This window comes from Miniopterus natalensis, chromosome 22, assembly GCF_054644295.1.
Source record: "Miniopterus natalensis isolate mMinNat1 chromosome 22, mMinNat1.hap1, whole genome shotgun sequence".
NCBI classification, from domain to species: Eukaryota; Metazoa; Chordata; class Mammalia; order Chiroptera; family Miniopteridae; genus Miniopterus; species Miniopterus natalensis.
In genome coordinates this window covers 5,860,063-5,886,442 of record NC_142102.1, presented here as the reverse complement: position 1 = coordinate 5,886,442, position 26,380 = coordinate 5,860,063, and the positions used below count along the sequence as shown (strand labels likewise).

Here is a 26,380-nt window from a genome sequence, read left to right as displayed (position 1 = left end):
TTAACTTATATTCTGACCATTGTGAGCACACCATGCAACTTAAAAATAGGTAAACCCAACTTCACAATACTAAAAATTAGTTGGGTAGAATTACCACTGACTACCAAGTTAATTTTCTCTCTCATAGAATCATGTTACAGAGGGTGGATTTATACCACTAATAAAAGCATCTTTCTGTATTGCAAAAAAGAATGTAGAAAGTTTTTGAAACCACTTTGGTGGTAGGTAGTGGGGAAAAAAGAATATGAGCTTGTTTTTTAAAAGTGATAATGACTTTAATTTAATTTTGCTGAAACACTTTGCCTCAGGGGCTTGGTCTCATAAATATTGGGTTTCTCCTTGGAGTGGATTCAGCCCCGATGGCTTCTTTCTGCTCTGGACCATGGTTTTCTCAAGTAGAAGATTTAAAAAATGATTGTAAGGTTCTTTCTGAATCTAAATGAAATACCTGCAGATTTTAAGAAGGTCAAATATCTTTTGAGAGGAAGGGAAATTTTTGTGATAAGAATATGTACGTGAAATCTGATCATAATGTGCTGGCACATGAAGAGTAAGACAGTGACTGTACCAGTTAATTCTAAAGAAATATACTAAAGGAAATACCTTTAACCCATAGAAGAGACATTGTGGTTTTAGATTTCTGCCTGAGGAGCAACAGGTTCCAAAGAGCCAAAACTCCATAGCTCTGTTCTTCCCAGGCTGGGCCTGTACATACCAGCAGGGGGTAGCTACAAGTACTGCTGCCTGCTGGGAAGGTCACCTTCCCCTGCCCTCCACAGACCACCCACCCCGGAGGGAATGTGCTCCAGACTCAGGTAAGCCAGGTGTGCAGTAAACCAGGGCAGTGGGCTGGTGGGGAGGAGGGTGTTGCTTGCACACCTTTCCTAAAGGCCCTTCAGCTTGCAGTGTACCCTTGGCCTAGCAGCTGTGCTGGCAGGAAGTTCAAACTCAAGTGTTGGTCTGTAAGCACATATCAGAACTCTGGGTGTGCATTTCATCTACTAGGTGTCCCAAAAGAGCAGGGTTATTTTACCACTGGCAAGTAACAGTGATATCCAGCTAGACAAAAGGCGAGGACAGAGTCCTGCTCTGAGCAGGATATCCTTTACAGTATAGATAGCTTCTCCTTAAGGTTTCTTTTATCAAATCTCATTTTGAAGACTAGAAAGAACTTTTTCGTCTCACTGAAGATAAGCCCCCTTTGCCTTAAATCAGGCAGTCTTGAAATTTTTTCCTAGATGAAATAAGCAAAAGAAAACTACATTCTCAACAGTGAAAGGATCAATACTATTTGAGCAAATTAGGGGGGGAAATTTTATGGAAAACCATGATGACGTGATTCAGTTGAATGTTGGAAATAGGAAATCACGGTGAGAAAGTAAAAGACGGTTCAGTCCAGTGAGGGCCTTTGGACCAAATCCAGGGCCCCGGATTCACCACAAGCCTGACAAGCCAGGTGTGGCTCCTGAGCCACAGGGTTCTTTGTATAACTGCCAGGTTGTCAGAGAAGTTTTTCAATTTGTGTTTACTGCCAAAATGGTGTTTATAAAATTATGCAGAAATCCCCAATGAAATATAAATTAAAAGCTGTCAGCTATGGACAGAAAATATGAAAATAGTATAAAAATATATCTGATTTACTTTACATTGAGCTTATTTTCTTGGGGCTGATGAAGTAACATTTGGTACTCAGACCACATTTACAATGTCTAAATAATGAGATGAGTGCATTTCACTCAAAATTATCCCAGAAACTCTTAAATATAATCCTTTCTTGCCCTTCGACCAAGAATAAAGCACTTATGGAATGCTTTATTTTTTTTAATGGAAGAGACATCAGAAAGGCAATCTGTAACCTGTGACTAATTTTTACCTCCCTCCACCAGAGACAGTTTCTCCGGAAGCCTTAGTAAAAAAGATGCCTAGTGGAAAGAAGCCCATGTGGACTAAGAGAAAGCACATGACCTTCAGAATCTATAAGTTCAGGTTCAAGCCCCAGCCCTTCCATTAACTAGCTGTGCAGCTTGGGCATGTTGCTTGATATCTCTGAACTTTGATTTATTAATAGGATACAAGGAAAATGCTTAAGGACCTAGCATAGTGGGAAAACCTAATAGCCATTAGTTTTTATTCTTCCTTCTCTGCCTCCCGCGCCCTAAATAACTGTAACTCATAACTTAGCCTTTTCTTGATATCTTAATGTTCTCATTTTTAGCATAAGCTAAACTACACTGATTTGTAGTTAATAATTTCAGAGGAAATAAAGGTGAGTGCATCTAATAATGATAACATGAGTGTCACACATGGTGCCATGTGCACTCTCATATCTCTTTTCTTGTGCCTCAGGAATGATGTCACATTTGTCACTGCCTGCCTCTTTTTCATATTGCTGTTTTGTAAACCAGTAAACCACAGCTTGTTACAGTTGCTTGTAAAACCAGAGTCTGTGGGGTCTGCTTAGTCATCCAAATTGAAGCCCCTCACCCAGAGTTTGTATCCAGCTCATGATCTGATCAAGATCATGATACACTGCTGATCTCTCTGTGCATCAGTCCTAAGTGTGAACAGAAAGTCCAGATTTCCACTTGTTTGAGGAAAGCCCACAACCTGAAATACAGAGAAAGAACTCAAAGGAAACAGAGACCACACAGGGAACAAAAGAAAACCTTAAAAAAGGATAATTTCTCAGTGATGAGAAAATATTATATTCATGAAACAAAACCAAGATGTTGTGAGAACAAAACGTACAGGGAGCCAGAAAGACCTCCTGAAAATTAAGAATATAATTGAGTGCAAAACTCAGTAGAAGTACTAGAAATTAAAGAAATCACCTAAGAAGTAGAACAAAATACAGAGATGAAAAGGAGAAGAAAAAATATATTTTAAAAAATTAGAGACTCAGTTCAGGACCAAAATCCAACAGAGAAAATTAGCAAAGAAATAATGCAGGAACTTTCCCCAAAAGTGAAGCACATGACTTTCAGGTTAAAAGAACATGAGTTTTTGCACACCAAATGAAGAAAGACCTACACCAAGGTACAGGAAATCAGGGATTAGAAGTTCTTTCAAGTTTCCAAAGAGGTCAGAACAGGTCATGGACAGAACATTTGGAATCAGATTGGACTTCTCAACAGCCCTGAATAGAAAACACTGAAGCCGCCCTTCAAAACTCGGGAGGAAAGTTAGTCCCCGCCAAGAATTCTATATCCAGTCGAACTTTCAGTCACGTATAAGGATGGAATAAAGATATTTTCAGACATACAAGGTCTCAAAATTTTCTTATGCACCCCTTTTTTAGGAAGTCATTGGAATAGATCATACAACAAAATGAGAGAATTACATTGGGAAGTAAAGGTGGCATGGAATCCAAGAAATAAGGGAATCTGGCCCAGGGGAGGGGTAGAAGGAGATTTTAGGATGAAGGTTGGAGGTAGAGCTACCCAAGGTCATCCAGCCGGTGAGGGCAAAGCTGAGATTTGAACTCCACAATCTGACTTCACAGCCAACTCTTGAACAGTCAGATGGCCGCCTCTAGAATTTCAAAATTATTTATGATTCCCGAAATTTTCCACATCATTTCTGTCCATTTTTGGTGGTTTTATTTCAACACAATTACTGTATTTATTTCCATCTAGGTTTGTGTTCCAGATGAAAATAATGCTATTTTGGGGAGAAATACAAATAAACAAGTGTTTGAAGGTCTGACAACTGGACTTCTCAGAGTCAGTGCTGTGGTTTTTGGCTGCCTGATTGCCAGCCGACCAGATGGAAACAGCCGGCCAGCTACACCACAAATATCAACAGAAGGAATGAAAAGCAAACCCTCCCAAGGTGATTCTTTTAACAGTCGCGTTCAGGACCTCATCAGGTAAAATTGCTAGATTTTCAAAAACTTTCTTCTTTGTTAAAAAAAATGATATTAAGATCATCTAAATCTCAGAGCCCATGTGATGGCAGTGGTTCTCACGACACCATCCACAAATTCCTGGTGGAGAATATACCACATTTTGTAAAGAGAAGGAAAATCTTCTTAGTGAAAAGGAATATAGTTAGCACTCATCCATCTTCTTGATATTTAGATATTTAATATATGAATACGTTGTGTCCAAGGTTTTATAACTTTCTTGCAATCAGTTCTTTTCAATTCCGAGAATTCCTGAGAATTTTTCTATCCCAGATCATCTCTGGTTATATAATCTGGTTCAGACTCAAACAGTAATAATAGCTACCATTTATGGAGCACCCATTATGTGTAAGGTATTGTGGTAGAGGCTTTTCAGCCCTGTAAGTGTAGGATTTGTAATTCAGACTCTCTAGGTGAGGAAATTGCTTAGAAAGGTACTGTTTTGATTATAACCATTGAGCAGGTTGATAATTAGGAGCAGTCTTTCTTTTGTTTTCCAGTAGATGGTGCTGCAGCGCAAGTTGTCGTCGTTGTGCCTGTGTCATTGTTCCCCCCCCCCCCCCCAGCTACTTGTACCTGGGGGGCAGAAGCATCGCTGTGGGTATGGGAGTAGCAGCCTGGAGTGACCCAGAGGTGGGGTGGTGGGTGCCTCTGCTGAGTCTTGGTTGCTCAGGTCTCAGAGCACCACAGCCATGGCTGGGACAAAGGAGTGTCTGGGTTTGCAAGCCCTCCACATGGCTACCTGGTTCCCTATGGCCTTTGGCCCTGCTATGCTCTGTTTGGGAAGCCAGAAGCTCTGGCTCCAACTCCGCTGCTGCCCCTGTTACCCTCCACCAGGTCACTGTGTGGTGGCTGCTCCCAACTCCTCCATTGCTACCTCATTTGATGGGGCCACTGGCTCAGCCATGGCAGCCAGGGGATCAGGGCTGTGTGCACTGTTCCTGTCCTTTCCTCATCCTGCCTCCTCTGCAAGCTTTGATACACCTGCCCTCAGATATACCAATGTGTGCATTTCTCAGGCATCTCGGCATGTCGATCAGGGGAACATTTATTGGTTTATAAATGACCTACTGGTTGTAAATTTAAGGGAACATACAAAGGGGTCATTTCCCTCCACCATGGTGCTGACGTCCCATGTGTCTGTTTTTATGGCAGGACCATCCTGTTTTTATTTCTATAGTTTTGTAATATAGTTCTAAATCATAGAGTGTGACACCTCCAGCTTTGCACTTGTTTGTCAGGATTGCTTTGGCTCTTTAGTGAGTTTTGTGGTTCCGTGCAATTGTTTTTTCTATTTCTGTAAAAAAATGCCATTGGAATTTTTGTTAAGGGATTGCACTGAATCTAGATCTGAGGCTCCAGTCATAGCATCTGGACTCTTTCTTTTCTTTTGCTGTCTCTGCTTGGTTTCTTTCTATAAGCATATGTTCTCCATGTAACAAGTAAGCTGGCTGCCGGTAAGCCCCAGACTCACATCTCTCGGTGTAGATATCCCCAGTGGAAAGAGATTCTTCCCGTGATCATATGTTACTTTCACAAAAGATGCTGAGTGGCCCTCCTTAGGTCTTGTGCCCATTCTGGAACTTGCTACTGCTGCCTTGATGGTGAATACTTAGCCTGCCCTGGAGCAGAGGCTCGCTGCTGCTCTCACAGGAGGGCACAATATTAACAACCCACCAGGAAAAGGAGAGTATGCTGGGTATATGATAACAAAGTTGTCACTCTCTGCTCCCTGCTGGGATTGTTGGGATAATTCATTAGGATGATTAATGTAAACACACTTTCCAAATTGGAAAGTTCTGTGCAAATATAAAGGTTTGATTCTGTTAAATCAGATTATCATGAGCTCCTCAGTGTGTGCATGTGTCTGTGAGTTTTTCTTGTTATAAGAGGATAGGGCTGGTGGCCATTATTTCATGCTGCCCAGTGTTAAAACTGGAGCAGCTGCTCAGTAGCCCAGGGAGCACACTCCTGGTGTAAAAGAAGAAAGCAGACAGATCCTGCGCCTTCTGTAAACTTGGAAGAGGCTCTGAACATGAATAATTCCCCAGATTCACTTCCTTCTTACACAGAGGTGATAGGAATTAACCTAGGAGCAGGCACATCGATGCCTTCCCACTATTGCTGAAAGTTAACCCATTGGTTTTTCAGAATGGCTGTGTTTGAATGTCCTGTCCTCTTCATACGTGTAAATGTGGTAGCACTGAATCAGAAAAAAAGTCCAAGCTAAGGCGATTGATCAACAAGGTCATTTATAGTCTTAAAATATTGTTTTCAGTGATTGCTGCTTTGTAGACTCATAAAAGAGCTACTGTTGTTCATCCACCTTAATAAAACAGCTCTGGAAAACCGTACAATAGGCTTAAAGTGACCTCTTAAATGTTATTGTCAACTCTCAGAGCTGGTAACAGAAAGCAATTAGATTCTTACTGTTTATTATATACTTAGTAGTGTTAGAGTTTTTAAAAACAGGGAACCTCCAATTGGTATTAGAAGTTTAAGTTTGAACAGGAGTGTGTGGGCAGCATCATCTGGTCTTTCAGATTCCTGCACTGCCAATGTGGCTCCCTTGGAGCGCTTCTCAAGAGAGCAGAGGTCGCTATAATTCATTCCTACCATTGTCAGACTCTTTAGACCAGTAAGGATGATCAGGTAACCATTTTCAGTCATCTTTCTGGAAAACCAGTGTTAGAGTAACCAAAAGAGAGAAGAAAATCACATAGAAATAGCTGATTAATCTAATCAGGACTAAATCTTAAGGAAATTGTTACTTGAGATGCTTTACTCAACACTGTGTTGTGTTTGCTTGTTTGAGGGATCTAAGCCTATGTTTGCTAAATTTATCTTTAACAGTGAAGGTGTTGCCAACCCGTGCAGGTTGATAACACACATTTTTCCTCCTGTAGCTACGTGGTGAATATTGGTCTGATCGACAAGCTGTGTGGCTGCTTCCTCTCGGTCCAAGGCCCCGTGGACGAGAATCCCAGGCTGGCCGCGCTCCTGCAGCACGCGGCAGGGCTCCTGCAGGGAGCCTGCATGCTGTGCTGGGCTGTCACCGGACGGTAAGGCGCCTCCCTGATGTCTTTCTGGACTGAACTTGTGAACCGTATCTTAAATTTTGCCCATCTTGGGGTCACTTCATAGGGAGGCAGGTGGTCATCTTGGCCTCTTCTTTTCTTTGTCCTACCTCTGTCCGTATTGGCTTCCCATATTGAATTTGGCTACAACCTCCAGTCAGAGTCACTTTTGCCTGTTGGTGTTGTAAACTTGACTGTCATTGATGGAAAAGACCTGAGAGGCCAGCCAGACCTCTTATCCTGGGATCCAGAGGAGTCAGGTGGTTCTCTGAGCCAGTGCGTCAGTGACAAAGCCTTGATCAGAGCAGGCTGGGCCCTCAGCACAGCACAGCCTTAGGGTGCCGAGACTGCTCACAGCTGCTAGATTGGATTATTCTCCCCTTTGTCCCTTGTCCCACGGTATCCCCGTGAATAAGAGAAGGACACCATCCAAAAACAATAGCTCCTTGAAGTCACACGTGACCCATGGGCATGATCATAGCCAGTGTGACTTCCGCTGGCTTTGTTGGCTCTAGATCCCACCCTGTGGACTGTCCTCAAAACTAATTCTCCAGGACGGGCGAGGAAACCCCTCCTGTTCTTTTCTCTCCCCTCCCACCAAGTAAGAATCGTTGGCAATAGTTACTCAGTGTTTCTGATAGGAATGTGACTTATCTCTCAGGTATATTGAGGATTGTCAGTAAAATAATTTCCTTACAATTAAATTGTGGAAATTATATTTCTAAGCTAAACTACAGTGACCTGTTGAAAGCACTTGGTTACGTGTGTTACATAAAGTTTTAGTGCTAGGTCATAGCCATGCCTGGGGAGAAACGTAGTGTGACCATTGTGATGTTGGAGTAATTCACACAGTGCCCGCTTGGGCTACAGGATAAGCCCCTGCAGCATCCAGGAAGGTGTGTCCTCAAGTCCCATTTGTGACCAGCAGGAATCAAAGACAAAGAGGAGCCAGAGGCCTTCAAAAATGCCTCCAGTGCGCTGACCTGGCCAGCCTGAGATAATTAAGTGCCCTAATTGAGAGCACGGGGCTTTCAGTAAACACTGCAGTCTGCTGGTGGCCCGCCTTTGTGATGGCTATTACCACAGATCCGCCTCTGCACTGCTGGCATTGTGCCCTTAATCTTCTCATTTTTACCTGGGTTCCCTGAAAGACCACGTGGGTGTCAGAATTTACGCTGTTAACCCTTGCTTCAGTATGGGGAAGAAAAGCACCGCTGGGTTTTGAACAATGAACTTGCATTTCTTTAAGTAAAAATTGAAATTGTGATCATCTCGTAAAAGGATTGATTTTATGTTAGGATTACTTCAGAATTTTAATATGGGAATTGTTCACAAACTATCATTCTTCATCACTTAAACAAAATTCAACAGTCTGTAACAGGACTTTCTGAAATGCCTACTTCTTTGGCCTTCACTGTTCTCAGTTTTCCATTCTTGGTCCTACAAGACAAGGAAAGGATCATTTTCAAATCTCTGGGCAGTGCTTCGTTGAGGCTCCTTAGGTACTGGCTCCTGAGCCCAATTGATAGGATCAGAACAGTCCTGACCGATTATAAATTGCAGCCAATCCAGGCCATTCACTTAGTCTTCAGTCATTTCTAGATTTGCAGCTGCACCAGGCTCCCCAGCAAGAGGGCCAGGAAGCAGGGGGTCCATAGTCAAGGAGGTTACTGCCTCATCTCTGCCTAGAAAAGCAGCAGCTTGTGAATCATAGTCAGTTCTGATTTGTGAAGACTATTCTGAATTCTGCAGTATTTTCACACAAAAAGATGTTTGTCTTTATGTGTATTTGTGGTTTTCATTTTCATATCTGTCAGCTACACTAACAAAATGGGTTCTAGCCAAGATTCCTGAAAACCTGTGTCATAAAAAGATAGGAATGGTTTGTAAGTTAGCCCATTAATTATGTGGGTATAATTGAGTGCCTCTCAAGTGTTTAAGGGTGCTTAAAAACCATTTGTTCAAGCAAAGGTAAACTTTAACTGCGCCTGCCTGAATTATTCATTCATTCATTAAACAAATATTTATGTAGCACTTGCTCTGTGCCAGGCCCTGTGCTAGGCGTGGGAGAAAGCAGAGATGACTCAGGCATCTCTCCTGTCCTCAGGACCTTGTAAGCTAGTGCAGGAAAGAGTTACCTAGCCCCGTACCCGTGGTGTAAGACAGAGCGGTACGGAGGCTGGAAGGTACTTGGGGTGCACTGAGCTCACTCCCTGGTTAGTACAGCGTCATTGGCAGGGTTCAGAGGATTAAATATCAGTCTTACTTGAAGGAATTAGCTGTTTTCTGGAGCAACTAAAATTTAATCTGGTCCTTGAAAGATAAAAAGGGTTGGAACATTTAGAGTTGTGAAAAAGGTAAACAAAGAAAACAGAATAATCAAACACATCAAGCAGACAAATATGAAGGATAGATAGAGGACTTAACTTTAGCTGGGTTTTGTGATGTGTTTAGTGGTGATTTTAGTGCCTCCCAGATGATTATAAGGTTCAAATGAGACAATAAATGTAAATGTGTGAACTATAGACAATGATTTGCTGAGATACAGTGGTGTTAGGGAAGTGACATGCAGAGAACCATACTTTGGAGGCATGAATCAGGTATCATGTGAAGACTATTACAGAGATGGTAGAAAGTAGAAGGGACTATTAAGAGTCATCTGGGCAGGAGGCAAAGGAATGGGGGAAAAAAGAACTTTTTAAAATCTTCTCATAGTCTCTTTTTATGATTGGTATCCGTCTTGCAGACATTCAGGCTCCAGACTGTTCGTCTCTGTCTCATTTCTTCCTTGTACCCCAGATCTAATCTGCCATCACATTCTATTCACTGGAAGGAACCTTAAAGTCACCTTAATCCAGTCTTCCATGCAGGTTTGATTCTCTTCAGTAACCTCATCCAGATTATATTTGACTGTCTCCGTTGACAGGGAACTCATTGCTTGCAAAGGGAGCCCCTTCTGTCATTGAGCAGTTTTAGTGCCTGAAAAGTCTCTCCTTATGCCAAGCTGTGATGTTTGCCCACTGCTGCCTGTCAGTACCAGTCCTGCCGGCTCCTCAGGAACATGCCGACCATTCTAACCACACTCTGCTCCCGAACTCCTCTGGTCTCCCCTATCTGCGTATCCTCTGCTTTTCTTTTTCTTCCAGTTCCTCTACCTGTGTAAGAAAGTACTCCAAAATCTAATGGCATAAAACGACAGCCAATTAATCTCAGAGATTGTGTGTCAGGAATTCTGTCAAGATATAGACAGGATGGCTTATCTTTGTTCTCGGTGTCTGACCTCAGTTGGAAGACTTAAAGGCTGGAGGTTAGAACCATCTGAGCGCTGTTCACACACGTCTGTGGTTCATGCGGCTCCTAACTGGGGACCTTCCCATGTGGGGTCTCGCATGTCTCCTTTAAGGACACCCTTGCAATTAGCCCCCTGCTCTAGAGCTTTGGGGGGCAGGATATCAAGAGGAAAACCCTTGTGTGGCATGTGTTGAAGAACATAGGTTTGGGAGTCCGAAAATGTGGGTACAGTTCCTGTGCTTCCAGCTCTGTGACCCATGGCAGGTTCTTTAGCTTCAAAGCCTATCACCTCACATTATAAAAGTGATCTTGTCATTCTTCCCTCATGGGGTTAGGGCAGGGGCAGGTGGAGACTAACACGTGCCACCCTGAACTCCTGTCTAAGGTGCTATTCTTATATATATTTGTTATATCCCACTTTGCTCCAAAAAGATTTGAGCCAGCTCACAGAAGTATAGAGTGGGGCAAAAGTAGGTTTCCAGTTGTTCATACGGAAAATAATACAATAATTAATAAATAATAATACAAGAATAAACTCATGTACTCACAACTGTAAACCTACTTTTGCCCCACCCTGTATAAACATTTTTTATTTTTTAAAAACATGAAAAATGAGAACAAAAGAAAATAAATAGGAAAAAAATAAATCAAGTCAGAAGCAAGTAAAATTGAAACAAACCATATCGATAATAAAACATTTCCTCTTGGAATTCCTGCCACCAGTTTCTACCAGGAATTTATATTTAACATGTCAGATTCTAAGCTTATTGGCTTTCATTCAAAGTTGACAATTCCTCTGAACTACCTTACTTCGCTCGTGATTCTGCTCATCTGATCTGATTTTTAGGACCCAAAACCTTACTTATTTTTAACTTCTGTCTCCCAGAGTCCAATTCAGTCATATCCAATTCAGTCGGAGGTGTTTTTGCCTCAGAAATATGAGATGGAACCTACTTCTATACCTCTTAATATTTGTCTGTTTGTAATTCATAAGTTTCCTTGTCCTGCGAATATGTTTTATGTCTTCAGATGAAAAGAGTTCCCTAAGGAACAAGACTAAATATCCTAGAAGCTCCCCTCAGGCACCTAGCACCAGCCTAGAAACAAAAAAAGAACTCAGGAAATAGCTGTTTGACTGGCAGTTAGAAATGCCAGCATGTACCATTGACCTGTGCCAGGGCCCCAGTTCCTAGATCTGCTCTTAACAAAAGAGGAAGAGCTGCCCACTTCTCATGTTCCTCTTTCTGGAAGGTAAGGAGATGGCCAGGGCCCTCATTCCTTTGGCATTCCTTGCTGAGATCAAGCCTCCCTCACTTCCTTCCATTAGCTTGGGAAATCTTTATTCAGTACTATTTCTTGAGCACTTGCTATGTGCCAGACACTTGTCAAGGTATTGGGGACCCAGTGATGAACACAATCCCCACTCTTACAGAGCTTATAGTCTAACAGGAGACTAACTATAATCAGATGAGGCAGGGTTTCTGGGGAGATGACACTGAAGCTAAGACAGAGTTGATCAGGTAAAGATGCCAGGACACAGTGTTCTAGTTGAGCAGAATAGTGAGTTGATGGCACCCAGACATCTAAAGTGGTATGTTCCAGAAACAGGGCAGTACAGTGGACTCTGGTGAGCAAGAAAGAATGTGCTAGGAGATGGAGTCAGAGAAGTGAAGGCCAAGAGATGAGGCCTGAGAGATCAGGAGTTTGGATTTTTTTCTGAGTGGGATGAACAGCTGTTGGAGGAGATGAGGCAGAAGAGCAACATCATCTGATTATTAGAAAGTAGAAGAGGCCCCTGTTTACTCTGTATAGTCTGGGTGGGAGGGGAGTGCAGTCACCAGAAAGCCCCTGAGGTGACCATTTTTCCTCTAGAAGCAGGTGCCTTCACTTGGCAACACAGCAGAGTCTCTGGCAGAGCTCCTTCAGCCTCACTGCCAAATCCTAAAGATAAGACAGGCCCAAAATACCAGCTAAACTAGGCAAAATCAGCACAGCGCCTTTGGCTGTTTACAGTGACTGTGAGGAAGCTGAAGCTACAGAGGTCAGAAACGTCCCACCAGAGGGGCATTCCTGGACACAGCCTTAGCCTGCAGGTCCCAGACCCAGGACCACATCTGCTGTCAGTCACTCATTGCTGCCTTCATTCCCACCTCGCTAGTGGATACAGGTTTGCTTTCCCAGAATATCCCAGTACATAAGGGCCTGAAGCCATAATTCCCTTCTCCTGGAACAGCGAAGTTCATGTTCAACACTGGGAGAATCAGAGACTTCACACCACCTGCTCCCAACTGTGCACACCTCGGAGTATAGTTCTCTGGGTTCAAGGACTAAATGAGAGGGTCACACAAGATGCCTCAGGGATTCTAGGACCAAAAGAATGAACAGGCCCAAATCCAAGACACTAGAATAGCCGTCTAGAAGGTCCTCAGCACTGAAGGAGATCAGGGTGGATGTTACCAAGCCAGAAATCCCAGGTCCAGGGGGGTGACAGGAAACAAGCCAGGAACAAACAGGAATGGGCTGTCGTGTCTGGGACTGTCATAGCTGCTTTTGGGGGCCAGACAAGACCTGAAACATAAGTGGTATAAAATACCAAGTTTTGGATGGAGGGCACTCGAGCCATGCCCATACAAATTACTACATTTTTTGCCCAGCTGTACTCTCCTTTAAGGCAGGTTTTCAGGTTCTGTGCAGGAGTATTGATAGTTTTTACTAATTGAGTCTAGCTTTTAATGAGCAGAAATGACTCTGCCACTAAGATCTCTAGTCCTAGAGACCAAACAGAAACAGTTTAGAATCCAGTAAAACTGAGATCTCAGAGTGTAATATACAACATTTCAGATCTGATTTTTTTATATTTCCCATGTATTTTTAAAAGAAAACTTTATGCCTGATATGAATAAGGCCTTTTACCTTTTTTATTATAAACATTCAGGCTTAAAGTGATTGTAACTGACAGTTAAGACCAACAGAAGCCAGTGGCCTGTTCATGGACAAATTATCTGTATTTCAGACTAAATCATAAGTAAACATTCTCTCAAGTCCCTTCAGGACTGCATTAGCCCTGTGCAAGCCAAATGCACAGACAAGCCTTGCCCCCCCTGCACCCTGCACTACTATAAAATGAATAGTCTTTTCCACGAAGCAGTGTCATAGGCCTTTTGAACCACTTCCATCCACATCTGAGTTCTTGAATGCTTGCTTAATTGATTTTTCTGAATGAACATTTTCCTTTCATCAGTAGAATGTTGCAGAAGATCCTAGGATGTGCTGCTTTATAATCTGTGATTAGTATTTCCCTAAATAATGGGGTGGGGTAGGGAGAGGGGGAAATAATCGGATGACTTTCCTTTTTTTCTTATATTTATTCTTTTGAAGAAGTAATAGCAGTGAATTCATGTCACTTGATAAGTGCTTGGAAAGATTAAGTATTAGAGTGCTTTAAATGTTAAAGCTGTATTCCTGTATATCTGCATGTGAACATGCTGACAGTCTGTTTAAAACCAGCACCGGGGGGGGGGGGGGGGGGGTCAGCCTTCTCAATCACAGAGCAGCAGAACTGTTTTCAGCAGCAATAATGTCACTCATCCCCCAAGGTCTAAAGCCTATTGGGAATTAGCTTCAGGGAGAAATGTCTTCTGACTTGTCACTGGTTCTAAAAGGCAGTCAGTGCTAAACAAACACAGACCCCTTTTTGGAACCTATATAATAAACTCAGACACATTAGTTTCTGCTCACGTCTCCAGTCAGGGTCTGACCCCTAACTCGCTAGCTGTGGGGGAAGGAGGGGCCAGCGGACACGAGCTCACAGTGTGCAAGGTTCCGATGTGCCCACAGCAAATAAATGTTATTTCTTAACTTTTTGTTTTCATTGAGTCCCATAAGATAGAAAGTGTCTCTCCATGATGCTGCAAGATTACATTACACTGTGTACTTTGTTTCACAGTGTTCAGTTCATTCAGGATTTGACATAAGAGAAGGCATGGAGAGAAAAGAAGAGGTCATCCTTAAAAGTCCTTGGGGACCCCCTGCCCCTGCCACCAACAAATTTGTATGACCTAAAATGTGTCACCTAAATTGCTCTAGATCTCAGTTGCTTCATGTATGCATTCAGAAGAACAGTTCCTTCTCTACTAACTGTGACAAACTAAGGATAAGATGAGGTGAAAGGTGGGAATGTGCTTAGCAAGTCCTGCCATGTAGCTGAGGTGACTATTTCACAAGAGAGCCACTTCCTCTCATGTTCTTAGCAATATCAGAAATAGCGGACATTCAGGAAATAAACGCTTATTATGGTTGTGAATAAAACTCTGCTTTGGTGCAACTAGCAAATTACAGTGAATAAAATAATCCCTTTGGAAAAAATAAGTTACAAATTAGAAAAATAGACAAGATGTAGAAACCTGCCAGCCAGGACTTGAGTGCTTCTGGGCAAGTTAACGAGATAAGCCCAGATCTTTAATGTCTCTTTTCCAGCCCAGATTCCAGCTGCAGGGAACAACAAAAAAAGAAAATAGGGGGAAACCTGTATTTGTGTTAAAAATCGGGACTGCCCTGGCCGCTACGGCCAGAGAGTTAAATGGCTTATGGTCTCGGGTTTAATTCCCAGTCAAGGCACATGCCTGGGTTGCAGGTTCAATCCCCGGCCCCAGTCAGGGACTTGCGGGAGGCAGCCAATCGATGTGTCTCTCTCGAGTCAGTGTTTCTTTTTCTCTCCCTCCCTCCCACCTTCTCTGTCTAAAAATCAATGGGGAAAAATATCATCGGGTGAGGATTAACAAAACAGAATTGGGACGGGCATCATCCCATGCCAGGAACATGATGATACTTCTGCTCATATTTGCAGATCAGAGCAAATTAAAGGAAGACACTGAGCAGGGACGGGTAACTCCCCCTCCTGAGAAAAAAGGTGTGTCCTGTAAAGGACACAGCTCACCCTCTTGGAGCAGCACTGAGAGGCCTAAGCATTGGTGCAGGGCTTAGGACAAGTGGCGACAGCAGCTGCAGGCCTCAGATCTTCTCAGATCCAAACCCAGTGAGAAAAAGTGAGAACTTCTTTCCAGATGTTTCAGCAAAAGTATCTCCTCCATTCCAGAATCTTCAACTGGCATCCCTCAACGTTGAAAAGTCAGAGAAATAAAATGAGCAGGTCACCTTGGGCCTCCACGTGCTTTGAGCCAGAGTGATCAGGGAGGGCCCACCTGGAGCACGTTGGCTATGAGAATGGCAGAGGTGGTTCCTCAGGGAGAAATCGGTGTAGTTTCCAGGAAAAAAAAAAAAAAAAGAGTGAATGAGTGATTGGCAGCCTCATGTACTAACATGGCAGGTTCTTGATCAGTAGGTGCTTTCTGTAACCTGAGTTTCAGAGTGAAGCGGATGTAGCAAACCCTGGGGCTTCACTGTTGATTCTAGGAATTCATTTCCCACCGGTCTTGCTTCTAGCTCACCCACAGCGCTGCCCCATGGTTGCCGAGCCGACTTCCTGGTCATTCGTGTGAAGCCCATCCAGCACTTACTTGTTCTGGGAGTCTGGCCGCCATGCCCTGCCGATGCTCCTTGATGATGAAACTGTGCCCCCAGAAGGTTGCAGTGTCCCCCTACCACAGGATCCCAGCACAGCCCTGGGGTTTTGAGGCCTCATGCTTTCCTAGTAGCTGCCTCCCCTAAGATTCCATCCTTTGTGTACCCAAAAAGGAAGCCATGCTGTTTTGGTCTCTGAGTCCCCTACAGTTCTCATGGACTCTGGCCACTTTGCCCACACCTGGCATCTAAACAGAGTAGGGCTACCTAGGCTGCGAAGGGCAGTAGACCGGTGGCAGCCTCAGCCCTTGCTGCGAGTACTCAGTGTCCACAGCGGCGTTTATGCCTCGAGGGTTCTTGTTCCCTTATTACACAACCCAGGTGGTTTGCTTTTAACAGTCTGCTTGTCTTGTTCCATATGACCTATAAACATGCTAACATCCCTTAAATAGATTTAAAGAGTTGAATGTTTCTTTGTCAGGTCATACAGCATATTTGACAGTAATCGCCAGGATCCCACAGGACTGACAGCTGCTCTTCAGGCCACGGACCTCGCTGGAGTTTTGCACATGCTCTACTGCATACTCTTCCATGGCGCCATCTCGGACCCCGGCACTGCCAGCCCCAAGGAGAGTTACTCTCAGAACACGGTCCAGGTGGCCATTCAGAGTTTACGTTTCCTCAACAGCTTCGCAGCTCTTGATCTGCCTGCTTTCCAGGTACAAAGCATCGGCTGGTGTTAGTATTAACCAGCCCCGAGTTCATGTTTCAGTGTAGATATGACGTGAGGTCTTCTTCCGGACTGAGCATGAGGAATAAATTATGATAAAGGGAGTTATAATATGTACCATTTATCAAGTTACTGTCTTCTGGGAACTGTGTTAGATGCTCTATATCTGCTTTCTCATTTATTCTCACGACTACCCTGCAAAGTACTAGTATACCCATTTTAGAGATGGAAAAGCTGGCAGGTAAGTAATTTGCTGAAGGTTACACATGGCTGAGCCAGGACTGGTATTCTTATTCTCTGACTCTGCTACTTATAAATCACCTGTCTTTATTTCTTTAGATGAAGGTGTTATCCCATCAACTTTTAAATATTAAGGAAAGTAATGGGTTTTTTATATACACAGAACCAGAATTGGATAAATTGTTTTGATTGATATGACTTTCTATGGATGATTTAACTGATTTTTGCCCAATGTAAAGGACCTGTGTAGTTAAATGTGCAAACCCCTTTAAATTTTTATAGCTAAAGAAAGAAAAATTGCCTTATGCTATAACACCAGACTGCCAGCTTAGAAACAGGTTTTCTTCATGTAGGAAATTTAATTTTCGAAAACACTGAGCCTTTGGAACAGAACAAGCCCCAAGAAGTAGACTTTCTCTTTCAGTTTATTAACTGTCAAGTGATTTCATTAGAAAAGGAAAACACTTGGCAGATGATGAACCCATAATGTAGATGAAGTTCTTTACTTAGAGGGAGGAAGGTTATAGAGATACAAATGTGTGAAAATGGTGGTCTGTGGCCATTCCAAGCTGGAAGAAACACTTCTCTTATGTAGCTAATGAAAAATGTGCAATTCTTGTCCTCCTGTCTTTCTGTTACACTCATGTCCTGCTTTATACACTTAACCTTATATCAGAATCAGTACAGGGAGACCTGGATTCCGACGGGCCTGATCCTGAGCCATCACTCCCAAGTCATATCACCTCAGAAAAGTCCTTTGAACCCTTAAGACTCAGATTTTCATCTGAGAATAGAGATTAAAAATACCTAACTCACCTGGCCAGTGTTGCTCAGTAGTTGAGAGAACACCCATGAACCAAGAGGTCCCGGGTTTGATTCCTGGTCAGGGCACATGCCCAGGTTGCAGGCTTGATCCTCAAAAGTGGACGTGGAGGCAGCCAGTCGATGTTTCTCTCTCATCGATGTTTCTATCTCTGTCTCCCTCTCTCTTCCTCTCTCTCTAAAATCAATGAAAACATATTTTAAAACAAACAAAAAACCCCACCTAACTCACAAGTCTGAGGATTACATGGCATTGAACAAAGGACTGTGCTAGCCAGCACATAGTAGGCCCTCAAGAAATGTGGACTGATGCAGCTTGTGGAAGTGAAGTGTTACGTCAGATGTTGAGTCAGAAAGTTCAGTGTTTCAGGAGCATGGCCAGTGCTCCCCGCAACCGTCTTTGAAGCTGCAAAGCTGTGTGCTTGTTTTGTGTGAGATTTCATCATGTAGTAGGAACAGGTATTTCATTAGAATATTTTCCTAGCTTGTTCCATTTCATTGTATACTAATAAGGCTGTCAAAACATTTCTCCCTTCAGCAAAGAGTGTGCTTTCACTCTGAATTCATGTTGGCACAGATGGCCCTGAGATCCCGGATATTGTATATTGCATAGTCTGACATTTTTTACAATTGAAGGTGGTCTCAGGAAACAAATCAATATACTGACTAGGCAATTAATTCTGGCTAAAAAGGAAATATAGGTTCCTTGAAAAATTGGTTTAATTTTTATATTCAAACTTACATGCCCCTTGACCTGCTCTTATCAGTGAAGGTTAAACAGAGGGCACTGGGTCACAGCATGCTGGACACAACTAATTAAATAAGGGCTGAGCTGAGAAGGTGTCACTGCTTGATTTAAAGGAGCAAAGGCCTCCTGAAGTCTCTTTGGGGCCTGAAGAACATTTTGTCTCAGGGCAATGAAACTGAGACAGAAACACTCTTAAATTCCACAGTACTCACTAAAGAACTGTGTCTCACCCACTGTTAGTTAGGCAAAGTGCATTCATTGAAACTTCCAAGCCGCCACATATCTGACCTGCTTCAGGCTGGCCAAGACCTCAAATCAAAAGATGAGTTTAAAATGCTGCCTTTTCCCGTCGCCAGCAGTGGGGCTTCACTCCAGTGTGGGCTGCGAGCATTTTCTATAGGCTCGCCTCTCCCCTTTGCCCTCCTGTCGCTCTGTCTGTTTGACATGTTTATTAAATAGAAGCTCCGGGCTGCACAGACAGACCCTGCTCTCCTCCCTCGTGCCCACCACCCACAGCCCTGTGCCTGTCTTCAGAAAGGGCCCTGGAAGCCTCAGAGCTGGTGTGTGGGGGGGTGGGCTTCATGGTTTGTTTTGGGGGGTGAGAGGGGGTGGGTGATAGTTGGGGTTTTTTACATTCTTTTGGGAGCCTTGGGTTTATAGAGCTGCGTGTTTGAATAACAACTAATTGTTATTTATCTTTCCTTTCTATTTGAACTAAGTAAATCATTAGAATTGTATTTGTATCCCTGTGTACAAGAAAATACTTTCTCCTTCAGGAAAAAATAGTATTGGAAGTTAGCTAAATGGTAGATTTATAGGAGGTTTTTAGTATTTTGATATCTTCCCAAATTTTTCAGTGAGACTATTTGTACAATGAGATAAAATAACTTCCTAAAAATGGAAGAAATAACCATGCTTTAGGTGTCTTGAGCTGTGCAGTACAGGCATTTGGCCTGCTATGCTCTATTTTCTGTCCCTTTTCAGGTTAAACATTTCATTTATTATAGTCATTTGTTAGCGCAAGAATCCCCAAGGTAAACTATTGAGTGCTATGCTCTAGAAACTATATACGCTTTTCCGGCATCGTGGCAGAAAGCGCACGGGCTGGTCTCACTTTGTGTTCGGCAGCCCTGGCTCCTCCTGGGTGGGGATTTCTAACTGTTCCTTGTCTTTGCCAGTCCATTGTAGGGGCAGAGGGCTTGTCCCTTGCATTCCGGCACATCGCCAGCTCCCTCCTGGGCCACTGTAGCCAAGTCTCTTGTGAAAGCCTCCTTCATGAGGTCATCGTCTGTGTGGGCTACTTCACTGTCAACCACCCAGATAACCAGGTAAGAGGCCCCAGAAAGTTCTGGAGACTGTTCCCCCAGCGCTGAGAGTCTGAGGTATTGGAGTGAGAAAAGGCAGGCTAGCCTGCTAGAACCCATCTGTCCTGCGAGGGGCCGTTAACAGGCCCCAGGGAAGTCGGGAAGTCTCTCACTTCTCTCGAAAGAGATTTGATCACCACTAGATAAACACTAGGGCTCCTCATAGAGCTGTAAAAATAAAATATTTTTAATAAAATATTCTTAAGCCACATAGAAGCATCTGCTCTCTTACCACATGAATTCTGATGCTCTATCCATACACTTTTTGTTTTGGTGAGGTAGAGTGTATCTTTCCATTTGGGTCACTGCAACAAGGACTAGAGTCAGGTGCTTTATGACACTGCTCCTGGTCCTTGGCCTCTCCTGGCTGTGTAGAGGCTTCCAGGTGGTTTTGGAGGGGAGCCTGAGAAAGCAGGACTTGGGGCTCTCCCCCTTCAGCCACCAGAGTAGTTAGAATTGTATTTAACTCTTTTGATTATTTGGTTTTTGAGCAAGATTTCATTTGTAAATAGAGTTCTGCTGCTTTAAGAAGTTGGGAGATACGTGTCACAGATTTTGTGAAAAAATAATAAGGCACTGTATTTCACTATTTTTAAAACCAGAGTTATGGCATAAATAACATATCAAATAGTAATTCCTGACAACTCCATTTATCTGTCTTTTTTATCTTACAACTAAAAGGTTGTACCTTTCACCCACCTGCCACCCCTCTATGAATATATTGACATAGCTGAGGTCAGACTGTATACACACTCATGTCCTGCTTTATACACTTAACCTTATATCAGAATCATTCTTTGTGAATATAATTTTTAATGTCTGAATGGCTTTATCTTATGTAGACAGCCCACAGTTGACCTAACAGTTTCCTGTTTTAAATTGTTAACCATATGTTAGCATAACACCTGCTGCATTTGTAAAGAGGTGAGTGGTTTGTGTGTATGATAATAGTTTGCTGTGTATAGTTCTGCAGCAAAAAGTTCAGTTCTGTCGACCTTAAAAATAAAACTACTAATTATTTTACCGGCAAAAATATGTTTATTTGGGAGTGACAGGGAATTGCAATTCTGTATAAGCAAAAATCTATAGGTAAGTCCAGCAAACAAATGAGAGGAACCTTGCTTTATAGGGAAAAAGGAGGCCATGGGGAGGGGTGCTTTGAAGCAAAGTCCATTGGGGGAGAGCAAGAGCTCAGGGTGGTGATGCTTCTCATTGTCTGAGTTGCAAGGTTTCCATTGGCTGGTTTGTTGCTGGGCGAAGGGAAAAACTTCCTCGTGCTGGTGTGGTAGAGACACTTCTTGCCGGAAATGCAAGGTCTGTGCTTGTTGCTTGGTGGAGGTGAGGGCTCCCCCTCCAGGCCTCCAGGGTCCATTGTACATGAGGTTTCTTCAGTGCAGCCAAGTTTAGGGATAAATTCAAACTGCATAAATGAACTCTGTGGTGATGAATTACTGAATGCAGAATTGTGTGGGCTTTCAGGGAGTTTTTCTGATGATGCTGGATCACAGGCTAATTCTCTCCTGTAGATAGAACACTTGTTCTGAATGTCTCTGGGCTCACCAGAGATAATGGGAAATGGGATCGGGACACTGGTGTTTGCAGATGGCATGTGTGGACAAGAAAACACAGATTAAATAAGCAATAGGAGGAGACAGAGACCCTGTGCTGGTCAGGTGGAGTTTGGGGATAATTATTGAGATGTGAGTTCACTGTGAGGAAGAAATCAGAAGGGGAAAAAAAGCCAGACATCCTGTTTCAACCTCTTGCCTCCCAGAAGGATTGAATACTAACCTGGTGTCCACTTCTGATGGGGGGGAAGGTCAGAGAAGTCAGTTCAGCCCTGAGGCAGTTGCCAAAATGCCGCAATCTTTAAGAAGAAAGAATAGTATAAAATAAAGAAATCGGAAATTATCAGAAATACAAATGATAGTAATTGTCAAACATTGAGACACTGCACTTATGGAGATGCTGTTTCTAAGCATAATCCCTGATATTTGTAGAATTCTGTATAGTATTCTCCCCATCTGTTTCTCTTGGACCTTGTTAGCCCTTCAGTACGTCCATAAGTACAGGAATTGCCCGGCCTCATGGACAGGTGAGGTACTGGGATTCAGAAAGGTGAAGCCAGCCCTGAGATGACATAAGAACCACTAAGACCAGGACTAGAACCCAGGTCTTGCAGAGCCCAACCTGTGTACATTTCATTTCATTTCATTTCTTGTTGCTTAAGAAAATCAGATGTGCCACAGCCCCATCTACTGGTGATCCCTGTAGTGTACCTCAGGCGGGGAGGGCTATAGAAGGGATGCCCATGTACACAGACATTGAGAAGCTGCCATTCTGCAAGTCCATGCTAACTGGAAGCTTCTAGGACATACTGTGTGCCAGACAGGAGACTCAAAGATCCTGGGAAGATGTGAATGCATGTGTTTTATGAGCACCAGATGGACCACAGTCTAGGAAATAGAAGGCTTAGATTCTAACCCCAGCTTTGTCACTAGCCGTGTGATCTCAGGGAAATCATTTTCCCTCTTGGGGCTGGAGCATTGTGACTAATAAGGTGTAGTTTGGCTCTGGAAATGGATCATGGTGATGGTTGCATAATATTGTGGATGTACTTAATGCCACTAATTATAGGCTTAAAAATAGTATGTTCCATGTTATATATATTTGCCACAATTGAAGCAGTTTTTAGCCCAGTTGGTGTGGCTCAGCAGTTGAGCATTGACCCATGAACCAGGAGGTCTCTGTTCGATTCCCAGTCAGGGCACATGCCCGGGTTGCAGGCTCCATCCCCAGTAGGGGGCATGCAGGAGGCAGCCAATAAATGACTCTCATCATTGATGTTTCTATCTCTCCCTCTCCCTTCCTCTCTCTGAAATCAATAACAACATATTTTTTTAAAAAATAACAGTTTTTAAAAAGCGGAAGATACTGGATGATGTGATCTCTGTGATATTTTAAAGGCCGAGTTTGGAACCACAAACGTTCTGATCTCCTGGGGACTGCGAGCGTCTTGTGGGTTGTCAGATCCTTCTATGCTGCTCCAGGGTCTGTCAACCCCAGATGGCTTCACTTGTCCTTAAAAGCCAAATACACCTTGGCTCCCCCATTAATAGAGGGGATGAGCACAGACTTACAGGTGAGATGTCAAATGCCTGGCTCTGTGATATCATCTTGAGCCACAGCTATTTCACCTGCACAAAGGCTGTGCCTGCTGCTCGTGGCCGGACTCTGGGCCCACTCGGCTACGTTAAAGAGCAGAAGTGGGGAATAGCCTGAAGCTTGCTAAGATGATAACTGCTCATGTCCCAGGAGAATTGGGGAGTTTTCTATAACTAAAAAGCTGATTGTCTATTTTCATTCTAAAACCTTGCTTTATTAAATTCCCTTTGTACTCCCCCCAACATAGTAATTTGCCAAGGGGATTTAGTAAGTATTTGCAGAGGGGATGTAGTAGGTGCAGCTTCAGTCAAAGATGGGTGCAGCCTTCACTCTGAACAGGCTCTGGGTTATCCCGTCCAGTTCCCTCATACTGCACATGGAGAAACTGAGGTTCCGAAAGGAAAAGGAATTGCCAAGCAGGACTGGCAGGACCCTGCCTTGCCTCTGTTTTTATGAAAGTGAATTCATTTAGCCACTTTATCTAAATCAGGAGAATTTCAGAGGAGTTATATTGCTAAACTCAGGCAGTGTTTCTGTATTATTAGTCAGAAGTTATGTGCATTTGCAGGCCTGTTTGTCTGAAGGAGAGCCTTTATTTCCTGTGTGGAAACAGCATGGATCCCCATAAAGGGGACATCCTGAGCTCCTGCCCCAGCCCATGCTGTGCTGTCAGCGCCCTGCTTTGTGTAAAGGATTGTCACCCTTTTCAGTCTATTAACTGCCAGGACAGAGCCCCTCATACCCAGGTGACTTCAGCAGGCAGACCTGGATGGTAGAAGTAATGCCCCCTGTGTGGATAGGACCAGTCATTTCTTTCCTGTAGGGTTGGAGTTCCTAATTAAAATGTTGGGTTAAATCAAAAGTGTCCTTCTATTTTATGGCACTTTCAGGACTTTCTAACTTTCTTCCCATTTAATTATTATAATGAACACCATTAGTATGCGCTGTGAGCCCTTCACTTTATTTACATTTTATATTGGATAATTAAATGTGGCCTGGTAATTAAATTAGCCCAGTGACAAATGATTTGACTGTGTGCATATTGCTGTGTGGGGAATAAGCACCGCTGCATATTCATTTCAGTTAGTGACTGACTTTTTCATTTGAAAAGACCCCATAGATTGCAGCTGTCAGAACCCAAATCTCCTATGAGAGTTGAAGGGAAGGGTCCCTTTGACCCAGCGCCCCGTCAGCTCCTCTGTGGAGAAGTCTGTGCCCGTCATTAACTGTCTGATCTGCACATACCAGTGGCTCCTGTAGGCTTCTGGGGAGATCAGAACAGCAAGTAAGCTGCACAGTGAGGATCTTGAAACAAGGTTCATCCTGAGCTGTGTGACATGCATTCTCCAGATCTTTTGTAATTTGGTAATTTAGTAAGAAAACCCAAACATTAATTGACTAAACAGCCCTATACTGTCTGTTGAGCTCACCTTAGCCGTTTCGCTGCAAATGAAAGCAGGGCTATTCCTAGCATGCACCATCAGGGCTCAGGGAAGCAGAGCTGTGTTTTCATAGGGGGCACAGCTTTTCTAGCCTGATTACAACTCAGAACTTTTAAAGGCAGCCTAATTCCTGCTCAAACATTCTTACTTTACTGGTTGTTCTCAAAGGCAGAGGGTCCTCGGTTACACCCATTAGGTAAACTCCCCAGCCCCTCCACCATGAATGGAGTCCACTGTGGGCTCAGGGTGGGGACTCTAGCATTCAAGGCCATTTCGTTCTCACAGTGAGTGTGGGCAGCTCATTCTGTAGCTGTCACACTGGCATTCGGCTTTCTGTATTTTCTCTCTTTGTGCGACACATACAGTTTCTTTTATAAAATAAATATCACGTCTAAGGAAGAGTCTAAGAATTTCAACAATATAACCATTTTGGAGTTACTCTCAATATTACACCACCAAAGAAAAATGTGGGGGTTTTTCCCCAAAAGAAACACAATAAATTTCTTAATTAAAAATAAGGTGTGCTTAAACATTTATTTTAAGACTTTTAGTGAGTGACCTGGCTGGTGTTAGAATAGATATTTGCCAGTTAGCAGTTTTGGCTGATTGCGGTAAAAGTCACCCATATCACTGAATTGAAATAAAAGACACTTTTTACTTCCTTCACCTTTTTGGTGAATTTTCCAACACACAGGTAGTTTGAAGTACTACATGCTCACGTCAGGCACCTTTTTTACTGCACAAACCACCTGAGAGGTTATCGGGAGCTCCACGCTTTACCCTGTGGCTGTCGTGCCAGGATCCCCTGGAGCAGACAGCAGCCTTGGCAGGAGCACGCACCTTCCAGGACCAGCACTTAAGTTCTGCCCCAGCTGTCCCACTAAGCAACTCTGCCATCCGGCAAACCACTCACCTGCAGGTGCCATTTCTCTATAAAATACCGTAATACTGATAACACCTCATGGGATTATCATGCAAATTAAACTAGATTGTGCATATTCTCTGGACCAGAACAAATGCTGTTTCTGTGGTATTAGTGAAATTATCACTATGTATCTTCCTACTCTTATTGGAAAAAGTCTAGGGTGTCCACCATTCAGCTCTGACACTTGCTGTCACCCTACAGAGACATCTCTGCTGTCACAGTATTTCCCCATGTGTTGGGCCTCTGGAGAGAGCTCTGTGTTGTCTCCTGCCGGCAGGGATCCTCTGTGGATCCAAAAGATGTGGATGCACAAGGGGCGCCTCCAGTACAGATCCCTGGGCTGCCACTCAGCATGCTGCTCTGGCCCAGCTGCTAGCTCCCCTTCCCACGGTCACACTTCATTGACCAGGACACACTGACCGGTGATCACCAGATGCTTGTTGAGAAGGCAGCAAGGGGGGGGTTTCCAGTCACCGCCATGGGCCGCAGAAGTAGGAGGAAGGGAGACCTCACACCCAAGTAACTTTCTCTGTATGAGAAACTGCTAAACCGAAAACACACCAGGGAGACCAGAGGTGCTCTGAGATTGTGTTAGGAAAAGACATTGGGAAATGCCTGACATGAATCACTGGGAACATTTAATGGGCCTTAATTGGAACCTTATCCTACTGTACTTAGAGCAGAGAGATGAAAGCCGGAGAAATCTGAGAGACCATTTATTTCACTTGAGAAAGCAGTAAACGGAACTACAAAGAGATTTGACTACTATTATATTTTTAAGATTAAATAAAATTGTCAGAGACTAGTGCCGGGGAGCCTGTAAGTGCACCATGGAATGCATCCACGCTCCCTGTCTGCTGTTAGGAGGTGACCAGAAAGCCCCTCCACCCAGCGCCACGTGGATTAACCCTGTGGCTCTCACACAGCCCAAAGTCTCCACAGGGGGAGGGTAGGACACCACAGTTCTCCTCGCAGGAAAGGTCCAAAGCCCACTTGGAATATTTGCATGTTCAGGCATAAGTAAGTGTGTTGTTCCGCCTGCCCGCCTTCCTACCCCGCATGTCCTGTCAGTCCGTAATGGTCATAATTGGTCCAGCATTGTGTGAGTGTCTGTGTGTGCGCGCACGATTACAGGTCCATTTAAATGTAGTA

General features: G+C 43.6%; 1 protein-coding gene across 2 annotated transcripts in view; it reads left to right on the top strand.

The window, feature by feature from the left end:
- SCAPER (S-phase cyclin A associated protein in the ER) overlaps positions 1 to 26,380 on the top strand; it is a 144,589-nt gene that overhangs the window by 104,002 nt on the left and 14,207 nt on the right. For both annotated transcript variants that reach the window (XM_016209567.2, XM_016209566.2), the window contains exons 25-28: positions 3,636 to 3,868; positions 6,811 to 6,966; positions 16,274 to 16,511; positions 19,511 to 19,660. In XM_016209567.2, the coding sequence (XP_016065053.2) occupies positions 3,636 to 3,868; positions 6,811 to 6,966; positions 16,274 to 16,511; positions 19,511 to 19,660 (777 nt within the window). The remainder of the gene's footprint in view (positions 1 to 3,635; positions 3,869 to 6,810; positions 6,967 to 16,273; positions 16,512 to 19,510; positions 19,661 to 26,380) is intronic.